At 48.2% G+C, this 16,352-nt stretch overlaps 1 protein-coding gene across 8 annotated transcripts in view; it reads left to right on the top strand.

The window, feature by feature from the left end:
• PUM1 (pumilio RNA binding family member 1) overlaps positions 1–16,352 on the top strand; it is a 73,176-nt gene that overhangs the window by 8,545 nt on the left and 48,279 nt on the right. For 6 of the 8 annotated variants that reach the window (XM_058856770.1, XM_058856767.1, XM_058856769.1 and 3 more), the window contains exons 3-4: positions 8,792–8,860; positions 15,438–15,546. In XM_058856770.1, coding sequence (XP_058712753.1) covers positions 8,792–8,860; positions 15,438–15,546 — 178 coding nt within the window. The remainder of the gene's footprint in view (positions 1–8,791; positions 8,861–15,437; positions 15,547–16,352) is intronic. The other 2 variants (XM_058856771.1, XM_058856768.1) reach the window with 1 other exon arrangement.

Raw genomic sequence — 16,352 nt, 5'->3', positions numbered from 1 at the left:
GACTTGTGATCCTCTGGAAAGGTCCTGGGAGCAAAGGCAGCCCTGGTGGTTGTTCTTCCAAAGTGAAATCCTGTTTAAGTGATGCTTAACTCCCTAGGATAGAGAGGTTGTCCCATCCCTGGGAGTGCCCAAGGCCAGGCTGGACAGGGCTTGGAGCAGCCTGGGAAGTGCAAGGTGTCCCTGGAATGAGCTGGGATTTGTGGTCTCTTCCAACCCAAAAAACCATTCCATGATTTCTGTGGAAATGTGCTCCCAGTGTGTTGTCAGTGCTGGAGTGAGTCCCTTGTCACACAAACCACGGCACAGCACCTCTGGCTCAGCTCTTGAAGGTGATTTCTGGCCTTGTTTCATTAAACCTGTTGAGTTTTCATGGGAACTTCCTTGTGTCCCACTGAGCTGCTCAGGGCTTTCCTTTCCCCAACACTGGAAAAAAGGGCTGTGCTAATTTGATACCCAGGGAATTTGAAACACAATTCTTTGCTGAAATGAAATGTCTGGTTTGGCTGATCTGTTTCACAGAGATTTCTCCATAGTGGAGGGGTGGCTTGGAGGGGAACTGGAACATTTAATTTGGTTTTCTGCTTTGTGTTGCCCCCTGAAAATGTCTCATGAGGTAGAAGGAGCACGAGTAGATTGGCTTAGTTGGATATTTCAAGTTGGAAAATCCTTGTGATATACAGGGGAGAGAAAACACACTGAAACATTCAGAAAGTTACTCTGAGACTCTTTTCCTCCAAATCCATGGATTTTACTGTTCCTGATGGGCAGCTGCAGATAAGATTGTCCAGTTGGGATTGCCCTGGTGTGCTCCTGTTGGGATTTCTCTGTGCTTGTTGCTGTTCTGCTCTGCTTCCTTGTCATGGTGCTCGCTCAGGAGGAGCAAAACCACTTTCACAATTCTGAACTGACAAATTCCAGTGCTTCCAGAAGACTCCAGGTATTTCAGTGGGTCTGTTGTACGAGTGTGCTTTGAAAAGGTGTTGATTACAGAACTCATCCTGCTTCTTTCCTATTCCCCTCTCCCCATCTTTGCTCTCCCCTCAGCAGCTCGTTTAATGTTTGCTGAGTTGCTGTGACCTCCTCGTGCTTCTACAGAGCAGGCTGTGATCCTGGGGGCATTGCTGTAAAAATGGGTGAAGCTTTTCAGGGGAGCTGAGCCCCACAATCCATCCCCAGTCACCTGTTCCTCACAGCTGCCACAAATTCCAGCTGCTGACCAGAAATCTCCTGGACAAAGAGCTGCTGCAGGGCATTGTGATGAAGATCTGCTGCAGGGCATTGTGATGAAGATCTGCTGCAGGGCATTGTCTGTGGCTTGCCTGGCTCTGAGAACTCCTCTCAGGTGTATCAGGGGTGATTTCCAGGGGTGATTTCCAGCCCCATTTCCCCAGTGCTGATGTCAGGCTGAACAAACTCTCCTTTGTGTGGCTGCCATGTGATGCTGCTCCCTCCTCTGGGCTCTCCTGTTCCTCCTGCCTTTGTCAGGGAGAACTTCTGTTCCAGGGCAGTTGTTTTTATTGGGAACATCTGGCTGAGGTTCTTGCCCTGCTCAGACTTTGATTCTGGGGTGAAACTCAACTCTTGCTGAACCCTCCACAAGTCCCTGTCGTGGCACGAGGCCACTTCATCTGTTCTGACAGAGGGGCCTTGGCACTGCAATTAAACATTGCTGATTCCCATTTCCACCTCTTTTTCCCCCAGAATTGAAACCTGGGAAGGTCAGAGTAGCAGTGAAAGGAAAAGCCCCTCCCGAGGTCAGATGATAGCATGGCCCCAAGCTCTGGTGCAAGCCCAGAGATCCAGGCACACACCTGGGATGCAGAAGATGCTTTTCCCAAGGTATTGCCTGCTCCAGCAGGACAAAATTATGATTGTTTCTTCCCTAATCTGGTATTTTTTAATCCTGCACCCCAATATATGCCTGAGACGTGGCAGGGTAACCTAAATTCCACGTTAATGAAGCGCTTCCCTGGGTGGATAAAATGGGAAGAAAAACATAATTAGCTAAGGAAGGAGAGCCCCTGTGCAAGGCTGCCTCTGCTGCAGTTATTTCTGTCCCCTGAATCATTAATCAGCCTGGCCCTGTGCCAGGGAAGGCATTAGCCAATCTGCAATTTCAATGGCTTTTTGCTTCCAGTGCTAATGGTAGTAGCAATTCTAACCATGAATCCTTTACTACAAAAATAGTAGTTAAACCACCTAATCCCTCCTAATACTTGTGACTTCACATTCTTTCTTTACCCACTATTGTTATGGGAGAAGGCTAAAAATAGTGCAGTAATCAGTTGATGGAACAAAATATTTTAACCCTGGCTCTGGTTGTCAGTGGCAAACCTGTTGTGGAGCGTGTGATGCTTTCCTTGCTGGCAGCTGGGGAATGCATTTCCCCTCTCCTGGATGCTGGAAATGTGTCTGAATGCACTCAGAGCTGGGATTTTGTTTTTGAAATAACCTCCTGTGTGAGCTGTTCAAACAAGACAAAGTCAAGCAGCCTCCCCCAGCTGGAGGAGGATTTGTTTCCAGCTGAAATTTGTAAACCTTTAGTTCGTTTTAAGGAGCTTTAACAATTGTGAGTGTAGAAATCAAAGTGTTCAGCTGTAGTTTTTGGTTTTCTCCTCTCCATTCTAAGGGTATTTCTTGGTTTTGCTGGTTTTTGTTGTTCCTGTCTCAGTTCTGGAGTTCTTGTAGAATTGTTGGCTTTTTTTTGAGGGGTGTTTTACTAGAGAGGTGTTTGGTTGGAGTTTTTTGTTGCTTTTTTAATTGCAGATTGAGCAAGACTTAAAATACGGAGGCCAAATGGATGGAAATGTTACATTCACACTTGCAGAGTGCACAGGAGTTAAAATGAAATATTCAAGGAATCATCACACTTTGAGGTGCTCTGGGTAAGCACCTGGAATGTTCAAACAGAGGAAATTTGGAATCTCTCATCTTGTTTTGTCACAAACAAAACAAATGCTGGATCTTCCAGCCAGGCTGGAAAGAGATTGGAGCAATTTGGGCAGTGGAAGGGGTGGAATGAGATGGGCTTTAAGGTCCTTTCCACCTCAAATCCGTCAGGAATTGTGGGATTTTAGAGCTCAGAAATCAGGAGGTTTATTTCTCCGCAGGAATACACCGATAATATCATTTCCCACATTTCTCTGCAGCAGTGGAGGAGCAGAACAAGAGATTCCCCAGCAGGGTGGGACCTTTTCCTGGGCAGGAAATCCTGGGGGGCTGCTCAGGGCTCCAAGAGCTCGGCCAGCAGCAGGAGGGAGCCCTTGCCATGGTTTGGTGGTCCCAGTAGCCATCCCTGGGCACGCTCCTGTGGCCAGGAGGAGCTGGGGGTGCTTGGCCCAGAGTGCCAGAGTTGATGGAAGTGCCTGTGGGATTCCCTGCAGTTGCTTTGCAGGGTTTGAGCCCTCAAAGGAATATTGAAATGATCCATTTGGATGTCCCAGCTTTGGGAATCCTGCCTGGGTGGGAGCAGATCCCAGGGCCAGAGGGGGAACTGGAGGAGAACAAATGTGTTCTCCCCCAGTTTGAGGAGAGGATCTCTCTTCCAGTATGAGGAGGATGGATCCTGGGCTCAGGAAGGGCTGGGAAAAGGGGCCACATGGAGAGCTGGGGCTGGCAGAGCTTTGCTGTGCTTCCCCTCGAGCTCAATTGGATAAATAGAAACCAAACTGATAATTTCAACCTCCCTCAGTCACTGTTACCCCAGCAAATACAGGGATTTGATCTATTTAATGTTCAACATCAAGAAATAAAAAACCATAAATCTGGCTTCTTGATGCACTTTTAGAGACACTTTAGGTCATCACTAGAATATTTCTTAGCTCAAATATCTATTAGCAAATATTTTTTTTAGATTCTTTTCCTCCAAAGGAATTTCTAGTTAGTTTTCTATTTTTTTTTTTCCTCCTGCATGCCTATTTGTTTTATTTCTTTGTTTAATTCCACTTGCCTTTTGCTTCCTGGGAAACAGCTCTTGTGTGAGGAGGAACTAAAGAATCCTTTGGGGTTGAGAGTGAAATTTAGCCTTGGATAGTTTGGCTGCCTGTCTGCCCAGGTGAATGTAAATTCTACATAAATGAGGATTCCTTAATATATAAAAAACTGGTGTACAATCCCCCTGGGATGCCTGAAATGTGATACAGCCCTGCACTTGGAATTTATATGTAAAGGTCATTTTAGCAACCATATTTGCTTAATATAAGGTGCAGTATTAACACAGATTGTTGACATTAATATTTACCTAAAATTACAATTCACTGCTTTGCCGGTTGCTCTCAGGGCACAAAAACCCCCTTGGATTATTCTAGAATAAAAAACAGGTCCTGGAAATGTGCAAGGTAAATTCCCTTGTTGTTCTCATGCTAATTTGTTGGGTCTTCAGCTCCGTGTTTAGTAATCAGAAGGACAGTTTGGGGCCCTGGCTGCTGTTAATTGAGCTGAGAGCAGAATCCCTTTTGACAAGTTCCATTCCCCCGGGCCTGCCTGGGATAAATCAGAGTTTGCAGCACCAGCAGCGCCCTGGCTCCAGCCAGGAGCTGCCTTTGGGGAATCCTGGAATGCTGGGGATTCATGGAATATCAGCTGGTTCAGTTCTGATAATCCAGGGCCACCCCAGCCATGGCAGGGACACCCTCAGTGTCCCCAGGGACACCCTCACTGTCCCCTGTGACACCCCCACTGTCCCCAGGGTCACCCTCACTGTCCCAGGGTCACCCCCACTGTCCCTAAGGTCACCCCCACTGTCCCCAGGGTCACCCCCACTGTCCCCAGGGTCACCCCCACTGTCCCCAGGGTCACCCCCACTGTCCCCAGGGTCACCTCCCACTGTCCCAGGGTCACCCCCGCTGTCCCCAGGGTCACCTCCACTGTCCCAGGCTGCTCCAGGCCCAATGTCCAGCCTGGCCTTGGGCACTGCCAGGGATCCAGGGACAGCCACAGCTGCTCTGGCAATTCCAGCCCAGCCCCTCCCCACCCTCCCAGGGAACAATTCCTGCCCAAGATCCCACCCAAATCTCCCCTTTGCCAATCTCAAGCCATTCCCTGTGTCCTGTCCCTCCAGGCCTCGTCCCCAGTCCCTCTCCAGCTCTCCTGGAGCCCCTGCAGGCCCTGGCAGTGGGAATCCAGCTGTGCCTCAGTGGGAATCCAGCTGTGCCTGAGGGGTGTGCAGTGGGAATCCAGCTGTGCCTGAGGGGTGTGCAGTGGGAATCCAGCTGTGCCTCAGGGATCTGCAGTGGGAATCCAGCTGTGCCTCAGGGGTGTGCAGTGAGAATCCAGCTGTGCCTCAGTGAGAATCCAGCTGTGCCTCAGGGATCTGCAGTGAGAATCCAGCTGTGCCTCAGGGATCTGCAGTGAGAATCCAGCTGTGCCTTGCTTTATGCCATGTTTCCAGCACAGAACTCTCTGAACTCTGAGAGCTGAACTCTCCCAGGCTCAGGAATTGCAGTGATCCCGTGTTTCTGCTGCAGTTTCTGGCGTGGCTGCAGCGAATCCCGCCCGGGCCTCGCTCCCAGCGGGCAGGCAGGGAATGGTTCTGGAGCCAGGGCAGAGGCTGGAGCTGCAGGGTGTTACAGTGACACACATTCCTGGATTAGTGTGTGGAAATTGCTCTTCCTGAATGAGATTTCCGTTCCTCCTGAGCGCATCCACGCGTCCCGTGCGAGGGGAGGGATGTTCTGGTGTAACTCCTTAGGAACAGCGTGGTGTCGGTGTCCAGAGCCTTCCTTTTGTCAATGGGGTTCCAGAGTGAGTGTGAGCAGGAGGGAGGAGTTCTGTCACCCTCAGGAAGGCAGCAGCTCGCTCCTGTGAGGATGGATGTGCACTCTGCATCCCTTTCCAGAGGCACAGCCTGCCTGGGATGGGCTGGAGCAGCCTTGGGATGCTGCTGGCCGGGAGCAGCAGGAGTCAGGTTTGCTTGGATCACTTCCAGAGTGACAATTGGGACTCCAGCTGCCCTCTCCTTGTGTGATTCCTGGAGTTTGTGAGCTCTCCCCTCCCTGCAAGGCTGTCACGCTGGATCTGGGTGTCAGGGCATGGATTGATGCTGGCGTTGTCTTCTGGATTTCTCTCAAATCCCTGCCTCAGTGGTGAGCCACATTTTCTGGTAATCAAATCTCATCGGCGTCACTGCTCGTCTGGGGACAGCTTCTGACTCTCTGGACCTCCTTGTTCCTGGTGTTGACACCATCCTGCCTCTGCTCTCTGCTCCTCAGAGCTCTGGGGTCTGTAACAAGAGCAGATCCTGATGAGGAGGAAGATCAGCTCCGCTGTTTCATTGCCATTCCAGAGGAATCCCTGACTTTTGGAATGCAGAGGTGTTGGAAGTCACGGCTTTGCCTTTGTGTTCTGCTGGTTCAGACACTTTGTTCTTCCTGGAAGGAAAACAAAGGAGCCCTGGGATATTTGTGTGCAACGAGGTGAAAATGTGTCGCTATTTAACATTGCAGGCTGAGAAATGGGAAAAGGATCTTTTGGGTGCAGCCTTTGAAAATCAAATAAATAGATCCAGTGATCAATGAAGGTAAAGGAAGTGTGTGACTGAGAGAAAGAGCTGAGAATTGCTGTTTATGGACACTTTGAGCACAATGACCAAAATCAGGCACAAACACCTGATTTAGAAAATGCTTTCATCCATATTTGTTAGGATTCTTGAAAGAGAGACGATAAAGGATGTGAAATACCTGTGAATGAATAATTTCTTCATTTCCTCACCTCTGACAGCTGATAGAGAAGGCAGTTTTTATTTCTGTCTTTTGTGGTGGCTGGGGTGGGGGATATTTGGGAAGGGGAGGGAGGCAGCCTGTTCCTCCTGTGTGACATTGTCCTGTTGGAGCCACCGAGTCACCTGCAGGCCTGGAGCTCCTCTGCTGCCAGGAAAGGCTGAGGAATTGGGATTGTTCAGCCTGGAAAAGAGAAGGCTTTGGGATGATCTCATTGTGGCTGCCAGTGCCTGCAGGGGAAGAAGGAGACAAGAGCCTGGGGTGGCAGGAGGAGATGGCTTCAAACTGACAGAGAATGGCTTTAAACTGCATGTATGGGAGAAATTATTCTCTGGGAGGGTGGGGAGAGGCTGGGATAGAATTCCAGAGCAGCTGTGGCTCTCCTGGATCCCTGGCAGCATCCAAGGCCAGGCTGGCCAGGGCTTGGAGCCACCTGGGCCAGTGGCAGGGGTGGCACTGCAGGAGCTTTGATGTCCCTTCCAGCCCAAAGCATTCCATGATTCCCAATCACATGCATGCACCACTTCATATCCTTCTGGATTTCGCTGGGAATGCAGTGGTTGGATCTTTGTGTCAGCTTTGTTTTGAGGCTCCCACAGCTCTGCTCCCAGCCAGGGGGATGATTTGTTTTGGGGAAGCTGCTGGACACACTGGGAGCAGCCTTTGCAGTGGCTTTTGTGGTTTGCTGGGACATCACTTGAGCAGTGATGAGTTCACGTCACCTTCTGCACCTCTCTGTACAACTTCTCCTTTCCTCTGATGTCTGATGGAAATAATCATTTGCTCTCTGCCAGCTTGTGTGGTTTGGCACATCTGGGGCTTGCAGCACTTTCCATGAGTTCAGTTCCAAGTGTTCCATGGAGGAATTTGGTGCCAGTGCTGTTTGTGTGGCAGCTGCAGAGCAGGGATGGAGCTGGCAGGGGAGGAGAGGCTCTGGGCTGCACTTTTGGGAAGGGTTTTCACTCTGTGTCAGTACCCATGTGACAAATGTCACTGCAAAAGGTGACAGGGCTGAGGCAGAACTGCAGATAACTGAGCTGAGACACAGCCACAGGAGATACCTGATGGTTAAACTGGGATTCTGACCCCTGAGGATTTACAAATTATGTAAATATCTATTAAATAATTCAGTAATACACCACTAACCTTTTGTAAGATGTGATGGCCACAGAATAGAAGAATTCAGATTGGAGGGGATTCTTGGAGGTGAATGTGGTGCTGATTGTTAGTTGAGATCTCCAGAATATTGTCTTAGAATAGGAATGAAGCACTCACAAGGTCTGGGTCCTGCTGGAAGTGATGCTGCAGGATCAGAAATCAGGGTTAGGGTCAGTGATGGGGATCTCACAGGTGGACCATGAGCATCTAAACAAGATTTGGGATTTTTTTTGTCTTGTAACTCACCCAGCAGAGCTCCAGGAGCCTGTGGACACCGCTCCAGGGATGCCCAGGCTGGGGTTGTTGGGAGGTCTGGAGTTTGCCTGGATGATCCTTATGGATCCATTTAACTCAGGACAATCTATGCTTCTATCAACTTATTTATCCAATAGTTTCAAGTTCACACTTTATTTTTCTGCTCTAAATAACTCAATTTTCATCAAATCAAACCACTGTGTTTTTCTCCTTTGTGTCAGTGTAACCTGAATGTAAATTTTCCAGGTTTATACAGGAGATTTTCCTTGATTCCCACCTGGAATGATGCTGGCTCCTCATGCCTTGACTCCCTCACCTGAAACCCCTGTGAAATACAAGCAGAGACAGTTGTTGGGCTTTGTGTGTCTTAAAAGCAATTGCTGGTTGTTCCTTTCTTGTGCTTGTATAAATCTAGCACACATAAATAAATCTGTGTTTAATAATACACATGTGGCTATAATAATGAAAGTATATAAATGTTATAACTGCTGGGAGTGTTAAAGGTAAGTCTTGCTCTGGAGCTCCATAACCTGGTTACAGGCTCTCATGTGGAATGGAGCTCTCAGTCTGGAGCAGAAAAATGGCTATAAACTCTGATTATAATAAAAATAACAGCAAATAAAAGCATTTCCTCACGGCCTTTTCTCCCCATCTGTGAATAGGTGCGTTCCATGGACGAGCTGAATCACGATTTCCAAGCGCTGGCTCTGGAAGGACGGGCTATGGGAGAGGTAAGTGAGAGGCCTGGAGGAAAAAAATCCCTCTTTTGGGTGAGGGAGGAAAGGAAATTGCAGTTTTTTGAGGCTGCTGGGACGATTGTGATGCTGAGGGTTCTCTGTTGTGGCTGTGAGCTGTGTCTGTGTGTGTGTGGTGTGTGTGTGGTTGATCCAACCCCAAACCTGCCAGGCTGGAATCCACCGTGGAGGGAGGAACAGCTGAAGCTCCACTGTTGGCTCATCCAGCAGTGAACTCAAAACCCAGCTGGGGACAGTGCCCCAGTCCTTGGAGCGGGTTTATTTTGGGATTCACTGAGCTCAGACCCCGTTGTGCTGTGGGGCATTGGCTGCTGGCCTCTTTGCAGCCCTGGCCACCTTTTCCTGGCTCACACAGAGGCCAGGGCTGTGTTCAAGGTTTGGAGGAGCTGATGCCTGTGGTGTGTTCCCAAAAATTCCTGATTCATTGGCAGCTGGGGAGTGCTGGCAGTTGGGAATAATGTTTGGGTTGAGTTTTGCAGTTTCCTCAGTGCTGGCAGCTTTGCAGATGGGAACAGTGGGGCAGGGATGGAGATGGGAGTAATGGGGATGGGATGGGAACAGGATGGAGATGGGAGCAGTGGGGATGGAGATGGGAACAGTGGGACTGGGATGGAGATGGGAGCAGTGGGGATGGGATGGGAGCAGGATGGAGATGGGAGCAGGATGGAGATGGGACCAGGGATGGAGATGGAAGCAGGATGGAGACGGGAGCAGGAGGAGCAGGGAAGGAGATGAGAACAGGATGGAGATGGGAGCAGTGGGTCAGGATGGAGATGGGAACAGGAGGAGCAGGGATGGAGATGGAAGCAGTGGGGCTGGAGATGGGAGCAGGATGGAGATGGGAGCAGTGGGGCAGAATGGAGATGGGAACAGGAGGACCAGGGATGGAGATGGGAACAGGATGGAGATGGGAGCAGGGATGGAGACGGGAGCAGGAGGAGCAGGGATGGAGATGGGAGCAGGATGGAGATGGGAGCAGGATGGAGATGGGAGCAGGATGGAGATGGGAGCAGGATGGAGATGGGAGCAGGATGGAGATGGGAGCAGGAGGAGCAGGGATGGAGATGGAAGCAGGATGGAGATGGGAGCAGGAGGAGCAGGGATGGAGATGGGAACGGGATGGAGATGGGAGCAGGGATGGAGATGGGAGCAGGGATGGAGATGGGAGCAGGATGGAGATGGGAGCAGGGATGGAGATGGGAGCAGTGGGTCAGGATGGAGATGGGAACAGGAGGAGCAGGGATGGAGATGGGAACAGTGGGGCAGGAGATGGGAACAGGAGGACCAGGGATGGAGATGGGAACAGTGGGGCAGGAGATGGGAACAGGAGGAGCAGGGATGGAGATTTCCAGCTTTGTAGAGCAGGACCTGCAAACACCCCTCAGTAGCTGCTCTGCCTGCCCTACCTGTTGCTGCAGACAAACGCAGATCTCCACTGCACACATGGCTGCTTTTGTCTTAATATTTGCCTTGTCTGAGGGGGATCAGTTTTCTTAATTTGTCTAATTCATAATCCCATCTCAGTGGGATCTCTGTGCCCTGGCTGCTGAAGAATTGCTTTTGTTGATGATGGGTAAATCCTCCCCTCCTCCCTGCTCTGCTAAATTGAATATTGGCCTAGCTCGTGTAAGTCCTTTGTAAGAGGGCTTAGCAGGATTATTTTCATACTGGATAGGGTCAATTTTAATAAAACCCAGGGAATGAATAAATGACTCTCATTCTGAACCTCTGCTCCTTCTTTTTAAATTTCCAACCTGCAGAACTGCATGAGAGTCACTTAAAATACCTTTTCTTTTTTATCCATTGCAACTGACAACTTTCCCTGAGGAAAAATTCATTGTGTGGCAGCCTGTTGCATAATTCAGTGCAGCTGATTGCTGCTTGCTAAGCTCTGTGATGGTTGGAGCAGCCCTTGACAGAACAAAGCCCCCCTTTAGCATCTGTTAATATTGGCTTTGGGGTTTCCCTGATACCTGTAAATAGATCTGGAATCTCCCTGTGAGGTGAACATCTCTCTTCTGCTTGTTTCTGATGAGGGTACAGAACTTGCAGTGGGAAACTTGGAGCTTCTGCTGGGGAAAGAGTAAATTGGAGTGGGACAGAGTAAACTGGAGAGGACAGAGTAAACTGGAGAGGGGACAGAGTAAACTGGAGAGGACAGAGTAAACTGGAGAGGGGACAGAGTAAACTGGAGAGGGGACAGAGTAAACTGGAGAGGACAGAGTAAACTGGAGAGGACAGAGTAAACTGGAGAGGGGACAGAGTAAACTGGAGAGGGGACAGAGTAAACTGGAGTGGACTGAGTAAACTGGAGTGGGACAGAGTAAACTGGAGTGGGACAGAGTAAACTGGAGAGGACAGAGTAAACTGGAGAGGGAGGAGTAAACTGGAGTGGGAAGAGTAAACTGGAGTGGGACAGAGTAAACTGGAGTGGGAGGAGTAAACGAGGGGACAGTAAACTGGAGAGGACAGAGTAAACTGGAGTGGGAAGAGTAAACTGGAGTGGGAGGAGTAAACTGGAGAGGGGACAGAGTAAACTGGAGGGGACAGAGTAAATTGGAGAGGACAGAGTAAACTGGAGTGGGAGGAGTAAACTGGAGGGGACAGAGTAAACTGGAGAGGACAGAGTAAACTGGAGAGGGAGGAGTAAACTGGAGTGGGAAGAGTAAACTGGAGTGGGACAGAGTAAACTGGAGTGGGAGGAGTAAACTGGAGTGGGAAGAGTAAACTGGAGTGGGACAGAGTAAACTGGAGTGGAAGGAGTAAATTGGAGTGGGACAGAGTAAACTGGAGTGGGACAGAGTAAACTGGAGGGGACAGAGTAAACTGGAGTGGACAGAGTAAACTGGAGTGGGAGGAGTAAACTGGAGTGGGACAGAGTAAACTGGAGAGGACAGAGTAAACTGGAGGGGACAGAGTAAACTGGAGTGGGAAGAGTAAACTGGAGTGGACAGAGTAAACTGGAGTGGGAGGAGTAAACTGGAGGGGACAGAGTATACTGGAGTGGACAGAGTAAACTGGAGAGGACAGAGTAAACTGGAGTGGGAAGAGTAAACTGGAGAGGACAGAGTAAACTGGAGTGGAGAGAGTAAACTGGAGAGGGAGGAGTAAACTGGAGAGGGAGGAGTAAACTGGAGAGGGAGGAGTAAACTGGAGTGGGAAGAGTAAACTGGAGTGGGAGGAGTAAACTGGAGGGGACAGAGTAAACTGGAGAGGACAGAGTAAACTGGAGTGGGAGGAGTAAACTGGAGTGGGACAGAGCTGGGGCTGTCTGTGCAGGAGCAGGGGGTGTGCAGAAGATTGTGAGAATTAAAATGTTTTGTGACTCCTGTGTGTGATTCACTGCAGGATTCAGGTGTTGGTGCAGGTTTTGTTTTCCTTGGGAAAGGGCTGGAGGAGAGCAGGGGAGACAGGGAAAGGCTGGGTTAGCTGTGGCTGTGGAAATGCTGCCCCAGACCCTGCTCTGAGGGAATCCCAGAGTGGTTTGGGTGGGAAATGACCTTAAATCCCATCCAGTGCCACCCCAGGGACATTCCCAATGTCCCAAAGCCACCCAGCCTGGCCTTGGGCACTGCCAGGGATCCAGGGACAGCCACAGCTGCTCTGGCAATTCCAGCCCAGCCCCTCCCCACCCTCCCAGGGAACAATTCCTGCCCAAGATCCCACCCAAATCTCCCCTTTTCCATTCCCTGGGTCCTGTCCCTCCAGGCCTTGTAAAAATCCCTCTCCTTTATCATCAAAAAGAAAATACTGGAATTGTTAAGGTTGGAGATCATTCCATTCTGCTCATTCGAGTTTTAAGGTCCCTTCCAAGCCATTCCTGGATTCCATGACTGGAGCTGTGGCTGTAGAATATTTTGTGTCCTGCACTGTGAGGTGCTGTCAGGGGAAATGGGAAGTGTTTAATTGCAGCTAAAATCAGTTTAATCAGTTTGTGCTGCTTTCTGTTCAAAATCCCTTGCAATGCCACGAGCAGAGTTGTTCTTTCTGTGCTGTGGCAGGAGAAAAAAGGGGAAAAAAAAAAAGCTGCATTTGAAGAAATATGGGAATGACAGAAGCTTAAAGAAAACTTTGCAAGACACCTGATGTTTGTTGGTGTTTGTAAATGCTGGAGAGCCGTGGCTTGGCTTTCAGCTCCTTCCCAGTGCAGATGGAGGAGCAGGTTCCTCTGTGTTTGGAGGTGATGCTTGCTCACAGGAGCCTCCTGCCTTTCCACTCGGAATTATTTTGGGATTGCATAAAGGGGAGCATGGGGAAAGGTCCCTGTTTTATCCTGGAGCAGCCCACACAGTGCTGAGGAGTGTGAGGAGGAATCCCATCTGAAATGAGCCTGAAAATGGATTGGGTTTGTAAACAAACAGCTCTGTGTTGAGCTGGGGAGGAAATGGAGAGCACAGCGCTGGGATTGTGCTCCAGAGCAGCCCAGGGGAGCTGGGAAATCAGCTCTGGATGATGGACTCCTCAAATTCAGCCCAAAATCTGCACCCAGAGTTCCCAGCAGGAGCTGCTGTCAGTCAGGACATGCAATTTGACACCAAATCCAGGTGTTGATCAGGTTATCAGGACATTGATACCAAATCAAGGTATTGGAGTGGTTATCAGAATATTGATACCAAATCAAGGTATTGATCAGGTTATCAGGACATTGATACCAAATCAAGGTATTGGAGTTGTTATCAGGATATTGAATTTGACACCAAATCAAGATATTAATCAGGTTATCAGGATATTGAATTTGATATCAAATCAAGATATTAATCAGGTTATCAGGATATTGAATTTGATATCAAATCAAGATATTAATCAGGTTATCAGGATATTGAATTTGATATCAAATCAAGATATTAATCAGGTTATCAGGATATTGAATTTGATATCAAATCAAGATATTAATCAGGTTATCAGGACATTGAATTTGATTCCAAATGAAGGTATTGAATTTGATACCAAATCAAGGTATTGATCAGGTTATCAGGACATTGAATTTGATACCAAATCAAGGTGTTGGAGTGGTTGTCAGGATATTGAATTTGATATCAAATCAAGGCATTGATCAGGTTATCAGGATATTGATACCAAATCAAGGTATTGATCAGGTTATCAGGATATTGATACCAAATCCAGGTGTTGATCAGGTTATCAGGATATTGATACCAAATCAAGGTATTGATCAGGTTATCAAGATATTGATTCCAAATCAAGGTATTGAAGTTGTTATCAGGATATTGATACCAATCAGGAATTATCACACTCCTGATACAGGGGAGAGTTTCCATATCTGATGATTCCTGTTTGATCCATGGTAATTTCAGGCACATTCAGGTTCTTTTCATCTTCAGCTCCCTGAGTTTTATCCCAGCTTGAGGCAAGGCTCGTTTTGTGGTTAATTTGCTGTGAATGTGCTGCTGTTCCCCCTGGGAATTCCATCCATCCTATCCAGAGGATTTACTGGGATATTGTCCCCTTGCCAGCTCAGGAATTCCTGGCTGGAGGTGATCACTGGTGAATCCCAAAACCCCCTGAAGGATGGGAATTGTTCTCTCTGTCCTCCAGAGCTGGGACCCTGGGCTGTCCCAGCCCTGGGATGGCTCCATTCCTGGGGAGCTTTTCCCATTCCCAGGGACCTTTTCCCATTCCCAGGGACCTTTTCCCGTTCCCAGGGACCTTTTCCCGTTCCCAGGGACCTTTTCCCATTCCCAGGGACCTTTTCCCATTCCCAGGGAGTTTTTCCCATTCCCAGGGAGTTTTTCCCATTCCCAGGGACCATTTCCCATTCCCAAGGACCTTTTCCCATTCCCAGGGACCTTTTCCCGTTCCCAGGGACCTTTTCCCATTCCCAGGGACCTTTTCCCATTCCCAGGGACCTTTTCCCATTCCTAAGGACCTTTTCCTTTTCCCAGGGACCTTTTCCCATTCCCAGGGACCTTTTCCCATTCCCAGGGACCTTTTCCCATTCCCAAGGACCTTTTCCCATTCCTAAGGACCTTTTCCTTTTCCCAGGGACCTTTTCCCATTCCCAGGGACCTTTTCCAGTTCCCAGGGACCTTTTCCAGTTCCCCACCCTGGCAGGTGCTGCCCTCCCTCCCCTCAGTGTCCCCCAGCCTCCCCAGACTCCTCAGCAGGAGGGAGAAATGAGAATTCCCGAGCTTTTCCATCCCTGTTTTCCCATCCCTCCAGCAGCAGCAGCAGCTCCCATGGGGAGTCAGGAATTTGTGCTCCCAACTGAGCTCAGGAAAAGGTTTGGATCCCAAATTTTTTTCCCCCTCTTTGATTTTTCCCTGTGAGTGCAGAGAGGCTGGAGAGTGTGAGAGTGTCTGACGTGTGGGGAGGAAAAGCAGGAATGGGGAGAGATGGAATTGTTCCCTCAGCTTCCACCTCAGAGATATCAAAATTGGGATTGTATCCATTGTATTTAATGATTGGTACCTGATAGAAGGGAGATGCTTATGGTTTATGTTTGCATTTTATACTTATTTTAATCATGCTTTGCTTTGTTTTGTTCTCTTTTGTTTTATTTTGTTATTTTGTTGTTGTTGTTTTGTTTTAATTGCAGCAGCTGTTGCCGGGTAAAAAGTTTTGGGAATCTGATGATTCCAGCAAAGATGGACCAAAAGGGATATTTCTGGGAGATCAGTGGAGAGACAGTGCTTGGGGAACATCAGGTAGCTCCATTATTTCCTTGATTTAGTTGGGGTTGAATGCAGAAATGTGAATTTTTTTTACCCAAAGTGGCTGGCCAGGCTGGATGGCACAGATTTGAAAAGATGTCAAAACCCACCTGGTTTATATAATAAAAAACAAATAGGAAACCTCACATTGCTTTGTGATAAAATTAAAATATCTGTGGATGTCACAACATTGTCAAATGTGAATATTTGTAAATTTGTGTTTATCTGCTTAAAAAAATCTTAATTTGTCCTTAAAATTTCAATTTCTGATGTGTTTTCTGCTCTGGGATGGATCAGCTGAAAGTTTGAACAAAGATATTAGAGAACAAGATGAATAATAAAAAAAAAAAAATCTTCATTTTTTAAATACTAAACCAACCAACCCAAACCCAGCATTCAGTTAAAAAAAAATAAATAAAATGATGTTTTGAATTAGTGTTATGTCTGCCAAGGATTTTGTTCTTGCATCACAGACTGTCCTTGGTTTTGAACTTGAGAGCAACATTCAGTTTAAAAAGGAAAAAAAATAAAAAAAATAAAAAGGAAATTTATCTGCCAAGGATTTTGTTCTTGGTTCTCCCTGATTTTGAACTTTGGGGGAGAATATTCAGGTTTTAGGAAAAGAAAAACAAACCTGCAAGTGCTGGGTTTGAAATGCTGATCTTTGATTTGTTCTTTCTGTGGTTTCTGAAACCTGAAACACTGCTGGGTGTGTGGGGCAGCTCCCAGGAAATGGGATGTGGAGATCCAGGAAATAAATGGGATGTACAACTCCCAGGAAATGGGATTTACAGCTCCAG

The sequence above is a fragment of the Poecile atricapillus genome, chromosome 24 (genome assembly GCF_030490865.1).
Source record: "Poecile atricapillus isolate bPoeAtr1 chromosome 24, bPoeAtr1.hap1, whole genome shotgun sequence".
NCBI lineage: Eukaryota > Metazoa > Chordata > Aves > Passeriformes > Paridae > Poecile > Poecile atricapillus.
The sequence above is the reverse complement of the archived record's forward strand: the minus strand, read 5'-3'. Positions and strand labels throughout refer to the sequence as shown.